The 11,012-nt window shown below is 36.1% G+C and overlaps 1 protein-coding gene across 4 annotated transcripts in view; it reads left to right on the forward strand.

The window, feature by feature from the left end:
* The window catches only part of samd12 (sterile alpha motif domain containing 12), a 112,909-nt gene extending 102,561 nt beyond the window's left edge, over window positions 1-10,348 (forward strand). For 3 of the 4 annotated variants that reach the window (XM_065290457.2, XM_065290446.2, XM_065290464.2), the window contains one exon: window positions 6,040-10,348. In XM_065290457.2, coding sequence (XP_065146529.1) covers window positions 6,040-6,147 — 108 coding nt within the window. In that variant the 3' untranslated portion in view covers window positions 6,148-10,348. The remainder of the gene's footprint in view (window positions 1-6,039) is intronic. The other variant, XR_010544843.2, reaches the window with a different exon arrangement.
* Window positions 10,349-11,012: the final 664 nt, after the last annotated feature.

The following is an 11,012-nucleotide window of genomic DNA, read 5'->3' on the forward strand; positions in this document are numbered from 1 at the left end:
TAAATAACCAAAGAGTTTCAATATTTTTCCAATTTAAACTTGACTCTTCTGTAGTAACATCGTGTACTAAGACCGACAGAAAACTGTGAGTTTCTATTGTGCAATCACTACGCCTGCTGCAGCCATGGTACGGCAGCAATGTCCTTGATTATTACGCCAGAAGGAGATGTAGTTCCTAGCCATATCTGCCTAGAAAATCACAACTTTTAATTTTCCGTCAGTCTTAATACACGATGTAACTACAGAAGAGTCGAGTTTTAAATAGGAAAATATCGAAACTCTGGTTATTTTTAAGCGCAATGCTAAGGGTCTAATCCGATACAATGGATTGTGCTAAAAGTGGTACCACCAGACCCGGAGATCAGCTGAATGGATTCCAAAACTGTAAAAATCAAATGTTTAACTCTAGGAGAGCTGGAAAATTTGCATATTTTCAAAAATATGGAGTCGCCCTTTAAGTTAAGTACAATGTTGTTCCAATGCAAATTTTTGCACTTAATTTAGACACACACCTGCTATGTAGATATCAGAGAACAATTAAACATATTTTTTCAGTGCATTCTTTGGCACCTTTACTGTAAATGTAATGTTAATGCTCCAGTCTTGAATATCAGGTGCCATTATTTATTATAAAAGACCGCATTTTATACAATAAAAACCGCATTATCTAAATTCACAGCATAAGATAACACAATTCAAAGTGGCGGTGGCGGTACAACAATAACAAAGCTATTGAATGATTCCATATTCATTTACCTTAGTATTTAGTAATTGGCTTTGTGTACACAACTTGTATTATTATTATTTTTATTATCTGGTTCTGTGGATGTACTGCCGTTAGAGCTGCACCCGTTGGTTAGATAGATGCGAAGATGCCTGTGTGCGTGTTTTGTTGCGAGTCTAAGTATGGGCCCGTCTCCTTGTTAGGTGTCAATAAACCTTGGCAAACTGTAGAAAAATTCCTGACCTTGATTCGCAACGAGCGAAAACAAAAACGGGTGGTTTTATCGTTCAGCCGAACCTCCAGAGCCACCTTCCCCCCACCTCCTCAACAACAGCGGTTCATGTGCCTGTTTGGGATGGAGAGCTTGCGTATCTCACTTTGACAGCTTGTCAGGCTACCCCATGATAATGAATTTCAAATGCTAGATGTGCTTTGTGTAGCCAGGAGCCAGCGTATGTTCTTGGGCTGTTTGTGCTCTAGGAGGGTCCTGTCTTGAAGGCGTGTAGACGTTTAATACAAGCTGTATCGTGAGCTGTGATTCATACCTTCTAATGGTTTTACTTGTGAATTCATATTCGTATATGATCATCTGACCAGATTTGTTAGGCTGCTGTATGTCACAGTTGGCACATATAAAAAAAGTGACCTGTCATACTTCGCTTTTGTCAGTCTCTCTCTCACCACTTTTCTTTCTCTCTCTCTCTTTTTCTCTCTTGTCCCTAAAGGTCAGATGATTTAGCTTTGTGTATCCCTGAGATATTCATAAAGAGACATTCTGGGATAGATTTCTGCTGTTGATTCACCGCCGTAACCACCATTTCGTGTTCTTTTCTCTCATCCTTCAGAACAACTTTTTTGCTCTTTTCAGTTTGTGCTTCGGGTTGTTTGCAGACATACATTTTGTTTTCTTCCCCGTTTGTTTCCTCCCAGTGAGTTTGCGCTTCTCATTTAATTTCCTTCTCTCCCCAGAGTTAAATGTTATTGCTCCGAAATAACAGGAAACTTTACTGGGGTTTTCTTTTGTTTCAATAAAATATCAACTTTGTCTGGAATGCTTCCTCTAATACTCCTTTAAAAAAACAGTGGACACAAATAAGAGGGTTGTTGCGATCTTTTGCAAGTAACGTGCAAAGCAAAGCTTAGAGCAAAGGTCTTCAACCTTTTTAGGCCAAGAACCCCTTGGGTAGAAAGGAGGAGCAAGGACCCACTTAAGACTGGATCTACATACTTTATGATTTTTAAAGATAGATAGATATGATTTTTTTATGATTATTTGAAGATATTCAAATAATTTTTTTTGTACACACAGTCACACACTTTTATCATAATACAAAACATTTAAAATTTACAGAATAGAATTTTATGTGGGATTTTTTTTTTAATTTGAACATTAAATCAAGGTTTCATTTTTTTAGCCCATTTATGCATTTTGTTGGATGCTAATTTCATGCCCCCCCATTTTTTATTTATTTAAACAATATTTGGAGGACCCTTAGTAATACCATCAGAGACCCCCCAACGCACTTTAAAAATGTCTGGGTAATTTTTGGGTAATATTTTTGGGTAAATATTGGCCAAACACATGCTGGGTTAAAAATTACCTCGTGCTGGGTTTAAAATGACCCCATGTCCGGTTGTTGTTATGCAACCATGGGGTATAATAACCCAGCATTGGGTCCCGCACGTGTTATGTCCAATATTTACCCACATTTTTAGAGTGCGGGCCCCGGACCCCCTGTTGAAAGCTCATGCTCTAGAACGTGTATTGTACGCCATGTACAATAGCTTATTTAACTCTTTCACCGCCATTGACGAGATATCTCGTCAATTACGAGAAAACGCTTCCCCGCCAATGACGAGATTTTCCGTCTTTCCGCAGTTCCGCTATTATCCACCAGGTGGCGCCCTTCCGCAACTTTTTAAACCCGGAAGTATTGCCCTATGGCAAGCGGCTGCATGTCCGTGTCTGTTTTAAATGATCGCTCTAAATGGGATCTCTATGAAAAGTCCGTGACAAAAATTGAATTATCTCTGCTTTTTGCTCAAAATGTGGTGTTTTTGCAGAAACCTACCCATATTCAAAAGCTGATTACAAAAGAACCACTGAAGGTAGGATGAAACGTTTTTTTTTTTTTTTTCTTTGAAAGCAGAGGGTCTATTCTTTCATTTGGTATATTGTATGTTTATATATTTAAAGAAGAAAATTTTCTGGAAGGCATTAAACTTTGGTGAAAATCATGAAAAACGCTGGCGCTGGCTGAGTTAAATGGCACCTGTGCAAAATCCACTTTTACAAGGTTTTTGTACATAAATGTGTGCAGGTAGTGTGTAAACACAACCACACTACAATGAACAGTGTTGGGGGTAACGCATTACAAGTAACGTGCATTATGTAATAAAATTAATTTTCTGAAGTAACGAGTAAAGTAACGCATTACTTTTTAAATGTAAACATTAATATTTAAGTTACGTTTTAAAAAAAACACCTGCAAGGCCTGAAAGAGATCAAGCCTCAGCCAAGAAAAGTAACGCAAAAGTAACTAATAAGTAACGTAAGCATTACTTTCCATGAAAAGTAACTAAGCAATGCAATTAGTTGCTTTTTTGGGGAGTAACTTAAAGGCGGAGTGCACAATGTTTGAAAAATGCTTTGGAAAAGGTAGTCAGGCCGACTACCAAAACACACTGGTAGCCAATCAGCAGTAAGGGGCGTGTCTAACTGACATCCTTGCCAGGGTTGCGTATGTGTGGGCCGGGTCTATCAAAAGAAAATCCAGATTCTATTGGGGTAGGGCGTGTATGTTTACGTGAATTCAAATATCAACATTGGCTTTCAAACATTGTGCACTCCGCCTTTAATATTGTAATGCAGGGACGTGCACAGGGGGTTGCTCAGGTTGCCCGGGCAACTGCCCACATGCCCTTCTCGACTCAAGTTGCCCTTCCGAGGTGGAAAATTTTTTTTTTACTTTTACTTCGTTTACACTATGCAGCGTTACTTCGTTACTGTATTTTAATTAATTACGAAATTTGTATTTTATTTTTAAATTGCTATCTTGTGTTTCTGGCGCATTCGCGAATTAATGACTCGTTTGAGTCGATTCCTTACAAAGTGTTGCAAATAAATTAGTCTTTTGAGTCGATTCTTTACAAAGCGAATTGGCCAAACGTTTTAATTTGGTTCGCGAATCAGTTTGAATGAATTGTTCAGATCTCTGCAAAAACGGAATCGTTCGAAGCTGTTTTACTCGTAACCTTTAAGCACGCAGAATATAACCAGTGTTGGGTGACGTGGAAATGAATTTACCAATCTTTTAACAAAAAGCAAAACTTCACACATGTACCCGCCATTACATACACGCGACCTGTTCGTCGTCAGACACAGTTAAACGCGAAGCATTGTAGCACAGATTGAAGAAAATCCATCGATGATTGACGTCTGATGATTGTCTGTCCTGTATGATGTAAGTGATTCTCACAAAACACACGTGACATGACAACGTAAGAAAACATGAGTTTTGTCTAAAATCATTTTTATGTAAGTGTAAACTATCAATGTCCTCAGACCATCTTAGGAGATTTCTAACTTTATACATATGCAAAACTGTTGTCAGTTTACTTGTCTGATATTTCAGCTATAAGGTACATCAACATTGAGACTAGAGTTAATTTGTTAATTTGAAATGCTTGTCTATTCTGTGTTTGTATTCTTTTTTCTGTACTGTTTGTGTATGTTGCAGTTTTACACATAATGTATAAGTGCCCTTCATAAGTGAATATTCTTCTGTTTGCTGTGGAGTCAAGAAATGTCTAAACATTAAAAGATGAACATGAGACAAAAGTACAGAATCTGTCACATCATTATTTTTTAATGGTCACTGAGCTGTGTCCTGATTGTTTACACATGAAAAGCATAAAATGTGTAGGATCAGTTTGATTCACGTATGTGCATTTGTGTACAACATACATAAGTCAGCATTTAATGCTGTTGTTCTTTGTTGTTAAAGCATGTATGTGTTGAAACATAAACAAAGGTTAATAAAATGTGACATTTTACACTTCTGACATACTGATATTTATCTTACCAATTTCTGGTCTCCAGAGCAAACAGAAAAATCTTGTCTTTACAGTTCTGATACTTATGAAGGGCACTGTATTGTGTGTGTGTGTGTGTGTGTGTGTGTGTGTGTGTGTGTGTGTGTGTGTGTGTGTGTGTGTGTGTGTGTGTGTGTGTGTGTGTGTTTGCACGTGTATATCTAGATTTATTTTTTCATGAGTAACTAGTAACTCGCTACTTGAGTATTATTTTCTTTGCATACTTTTTACTTCTACTTGAGTAATTATTTATTTAGTTACTTGTACTTTTACTTGAGTAAAGTTTTTGGCTACTCTTTCAACCTCTGTTAAAATCTACATGAATCTAGGCTGAGTTTGCCACGTTTAAGCCTAAATAATCAGACAGATAGCATCTAGCTATCATAGCTTGCAGACAAATTTTTTTGGTAGGCATTAGGCAAACATGTTTGCGGATTTTAATAAAGACCCTGTTATTCTCAGTCCTTCATATAGGCCGTAAGTTAAAAAAAAAATGTTTGGGGGGGGGTGCCCTTTATTTAGGTCAGAGCAACTGCCCCTAAAAATTCCTGTGCACGTCCCTGTTGTAATGCATTACTTTTAAAAGTAACTTTCCCTAACACTGACAATGAAACTAAATTCACCCACTCATCCTTTTAATCCCTCTAAACCAAAGCAATATCATTAGAAATGCTGTTTCAATTCTCTTGTTAATGTGATGTCACACTTATAAAGCCCCAGCCACTGACTGACAGTCCTGCATTACCATAGTTTCCACACATGGAGTTGTACACTGTCCCCATATCTCAAAGTGAGATACTATTGTCTCAGACTGTGTTCACAGGAATCAGATCTATTTTAACTGAAAGCACTTACTGTCTCTTTTGGTGTGAAGAAGCTGTAGCTCATTTGCATTTAAAGGTACAGACGAAAAACAGCTAATTTTTGCTTCCATCCAAATAGGGGCATTTTGGACATGCTTTAATAAATGATCTGTGGGGTATTTTGAGCTGAAACTTCACAGCTAATTTTTGGAGACACCCGAGACATAAATTGCAAATTGTAAACATGGGCATAATAGGTGCCCTTTATGATATCTTATTTGCAATAATTCTTTATAATTAGTGTAGTTGTACATTTGTCTGTATGCTTAATTTTTTTTTGTCCTGTTTACCTGCTTCTTCACTATTATATATTTTACAAATTGTTACATTTGTTCTCTCTTTTTGGTTTTCCTACAGCCTCCTTGGAGAGTTCACCATAACCTGAGTATTCTTGGAGACTCACCCGTCCTCTCCAAACAGCCACAGCACACACCAGCCCCACTTCTCTACAATCTCCCGAACTAAACATCTCCAGGTCTGGACCACCCCTGAACGAACAGTCCTATAATCTGACTCACCCCCTACGGTGTATCAAAGAAATCATTGGAGTATGACCTGGACTACTTCTGTTCTGGACAATGTGAAAGACTTGCTGCTGAATCAGCTTGTTTGTTTTATGTAATCTCCTGAAGTGTAGCACTTTAAACTCTTTCTTCCTGCCAGTGTTCAACACACGGCCTGTTTGCAAATCTGTGCAGACAAGCATGATGCTCTACAACACACACCCTGAACTTCCAGTAACACTACAGAAGGGGTAGTGAACATATCTATCTATCTATCTATCTATCTATCTATCTATCTATCTATCTATCTATCTATCTATCTATCTATCTATCTATCGCTCTTCATTTCTACACACACTAATGGAAGAGCACCATTCACCTTTTGCACGTCTGAATATTACTTGTCTCTTCCTCTCTCTCTCTATCTCTCTCTCTTGTGTCTGCCACCTAGTATAATGTAAAGTGTCTGGTTGGCTTGTTTGGTGAGTTGTCTCTTTGTCTTTATATGTCCCCAAGCTTAAATTCCCTCGTCATTTTTCAAAAGCAGAGCTCATTATTACATATCCCTTAACCTGAACTGCACTGTGACTGTAAAAATCCCACTCTTCCATAGGAAGGTACAGTCAACCAGATTACTGGACCAAATGTGTTCACCCTCATCTCTTGATACAGAGTCAGTGTTGGAGTTTGATTCATAGTGGAATTAAATTGGATAGGATGAAGCAACCGGGCTCAGAGCTGTATAACTGTGAAGCATCAAAAATAGGAAATTTTTACGTTTCAGGGAAGAAAAAGGAGAAAAGACTGGGAAAGCAGATGATACGCCTCTCTGAAGATCACTGTGTCTGTTCCTTTTCATCTTTCTGTTGAGGAAAACAAAGATAGATGTATTGTGCGAAATGAAATGGGATTGCTAAAGACACAGTTTAGCTAACAAGTAAAATTTAACCATTTATATCCATCCTTATGTTGATTTAAATGACTCTTATTTGGCACACAAATTAATTAATGTGCAAGCTGCTCTTTTTCTGTACAATAAAAGTAAATGGTGACTAAGGCTTTCATGAGTTGCCATTCACTTTAATTTTATAGAAATACAGCAAGGACATTTTTGAAACAACATGAACTTGACTAACTACTTACCTAATGAGTTTTCGTATTGTCCCTTCAATGGAGATTGTAAAAGAGAGGGAATGTTAAATGTGTGTACCTGTCACCATTCACTGTACAGAGATCCTTACAAAGCCATCACTGTTAATATGGCATGCATGGCCATTCACTGTAACCTTTCTAATTCTGAAGCACATGGAAAACTGAATGAAACGAACTGTGTTTTTACCTTTTGATCATTGCCACCTTTGTATCAAACCAGGCCTTTGGCATCGATTTGGGTTCTCGCCACAATTGTAGCATGACACCGCAATATCACACATCTACCACAAAGGCGCCAACCTGGCCACCAACAGAGGTCCATGACGGTGCAGACCGACCATTGATTAACTGGGTCGGCTCCAGTTGTTTTGAGGGCTACAGTAATAGGTTGCATGCGACTGTTTGATGGAAGGTTTGCCTTACAAGATTGGAATCAGATCCAAAAATTGAGTGTGATCGATTAGACCTTGTCGATTAGATCTTATATTGGCTCGCGTCTGGCTTGCAGGAAGAAGTCAATAGAGAGAATCCGGGGAAAAGCATGTTCCAATTAAAAACTACTAGCTACCATTTCATGCCTTGGTGGGGGTTTTTAATCACCTGGTGGGCTTAATGCAGCTTCTGTTGCTGAAGGAACACTTAAAGGGCTGAGGGGTGAAACGAAAAACAGTCGTTGATTTATTAGCTGCTAAACTAGTATAGATCTTACTATATTGAGAGTTTGGTTCTTTAGATAGTGGCTTAAAAATTAAATCGCAGTGTTGCCGTAACCATGATTCAGGGTTTGAGGTTATATTGATCATTCAGATGAGTTATAGATGGGCCTGCTGAAACAAAATAAGATACTCGAAATCAACATAATTTGAGTTTGTGGTCTTTTATGCATTCGATTATTAGACATTAATGCTAGGGCTCTAAAAAGATTCAAGATTAAGGGGATTGGCTTAAGCCAGGACTAGGCCTTAGTTTAATTATGAAATATAACTGGGTGATTCTCACGAAACCATTGAAACACCACGGCACTAATGATTTTAGCTATAAAATGTGTAATATAGTAATATTAAAAAGCATCAGAAGTAACACAATACTGTGTTCTACCTTGCACAATGTGTGATTTCAACAAAAGAATTTATAATTTGTCAATTTTATCTCATTTTCTGCTGAAATTCTCATTACCGCAATGTGTCCGGCTGCAATGTGTTTGAACATGCGTTATGTTGTAATTTAATTAAATTAACACAAAAATATTTAGAAAAAAAATAAATGGATGTTTTGCTAGACTACTTTAGATGACAGAAAAAATATTTACTGAATATTCATGTATAATAATAATGAAGAAAAATTAGGAAAATGATGTGTCCATGCCTGATGTTCTCATCCTCCGCAACACTTTTTGAGAACAGTTTAAGCACACATACAGAACTTTAATAAAGTTTGATTTTGAGTGACCAAGCACATGGACCAGTTACTTCAAGATGGCTACCAGGTAAGATCATTTTTTTACAGTTAATTTGAAATATTGTCTTGTCAGAATGCTTACACGACATTTTGATTATCTTTACCGCAACAGATGCTTATTAAATGTTAATTTAATTAATAGAAGCATAATACTTTGATTTTAAATGCATGTGCAGAATCTCCAAATTATGTTCTTTCAGGTTTGTCATGTCATTTTGAAAATATGTCAGTGTTGATGTTTTCTGACTGTTGCGCTAAGGAGATTTTTTAGGACTAATTTTTTTAATTATGTTACAAAAAGTGTTAAATGATAAGTAAAAGTGTTTAAATTAATGTTCCCATTTACTCCAGACTTTGTTTTTCAATGTCTGGTGGGAAAAAAGTAAATTTAAGCAATTTTTACATTTTCATGCTTGACTTTTTAAAACCAAGTTTTCGTGAGAATCACCCAACTAGTTTTAACAAAACAAAACGAAGGGCAGTGATGTATTTTTAGATATGTCAGTGCAAGTTGTTTTCAGTTTGGACAGCTCTTACATTTAATTTAGTCTAGGACTATACTAATCCCTGTCCGGGATTTAAGTTTAAGTCAATACCAAATGTACAGCATAATATTGAGTAGCAACATGTTGCCGATTCACACTCTTAATTCTGAATTTTTGGATTGTTTTCTAAGAAAAATACATAGATGATATGGAATTATTTATTTTTAACAATAAAATGTTATAGCTTATTTTACAGTATACTAAACTTGTGCAATATAAATGTTGGTATGTATAAAAAATATATGATGTTTTTTCATGGAAAATCCTACGAGTCTTCAAATTAAACTTCAAATGTCCTAAAACAACAACAAATGAAAGAAACCTTTGTATTAGTCCACTTAAAATCCCTGTTGACTTGTTTTTGATCTTTCGAAAGCCCTTGAAATAAAAACAGACAAATGCATAAATGCATTAGCCTTATGCACAAATGCATAATGATAATTAATGTGAAACCTCTGCTTAAGGTTTTTTTTCACTCCTTATTCTTCGGTCTGTGAGATTCGCCTTGAAACTCAAGTAGGCTTCAAAACTTTTTGAGAAAAGGGAGTATGAATACTTAAGCACCCTTCTGGTGATGTACTTTGATTGGACTATGTAAAACCTTGTGTTCAATCAGTATTCTTAACCTAGAAAGTTGTACATTTGACTGTGAAGCTGATACTGAGTGTATGAATTATTAACAGCTTTTCTGTTTTATTTTGTTTTTCAGTCAGCTTTATATGAGAATACTAAATTTTGGACATCACCAAGTGAAAGTTTAGCGTCGCTAAAGAACTGTACAAAGTACTTAAAAATTCACTTCAAATCCATGTACAATATACATTATTCATGTATGGATTCACACAAACGAAGGGTTTGATTTTACTGCTTAACACGCATATGTTATCCGTGCATACAGACCAAAACGAACTTGTATAAATGCATAAAACTGTATGCATTCATCGAAATAATGTTTATTAATATTACTTCACACCCAAAATACACAATTAAAATGTAGATTTTTGACAATGTGTGCATGTGTTTTTATTGTTGATTTTAAATTCTGATTTTAGCATTCTGTTTTCTATGCAGCAGGCATGCATATCAAAGCTATCAGACCCCTTTCACCGGGTGTTTATGTAGTTTATTTAAATCAGGGTAACACTTTAAAGGGAATATTTCACAAGACTTTCCCTGCTAGCAATTTTTTTTTAAAGTTGCCCCCCCAAGAAAGTATTGTGATTTTCACAAAAGTTTCACAAAATGCCTTTCAGGAAGATTTTTTCTAAAAAATATAAAAGCGATATAAAAAATATATTTTGTCAATTGACAAATATGTCAAATAAAAGAACAGATCCTCTGCTTTCAAACAAAAAATAAACAAACATACAAAACTAAGAAAAATTGTTTCATCCTTCCTATATTTTTTCTCCGTTTATAAACTCTGAAATATGTGTATTTTTCTTTATAAATATTTTTTTATCAAAAAGCAGAGAAATTTAGTTTGAGTCTTTAAGACTAAACTTAAGACTTTTCTCTTTAACAAAGCATTCACATAATTTGTCTAGTAAATGTACTTATCTCACAATAGTTAGCCTGTACGGAACAAAGCATTTACATAACTCGTCTGGGTAATATACTAGTGCCGCAATAGCTAGCCTGTCTGAAACCGAGCAGAAATTTTAAACCACAA

This window comes from Paramisgurnus dabryanus, chromosome 19 (genome assembly GCF_030506205.2).
Source record: "Paramisgurnus dabryanus chromosome 19, PD_genome_1.1, whole genome shotgun sequence".
Classification (NCBI taxonomy): domain Eukaryota; kingdom Metazoa; phylum Chordata; class Actinopteri; order Cypriniformes; family Cobitidae; genus Paramisgurnus; species Paramisgurnus dabryanus.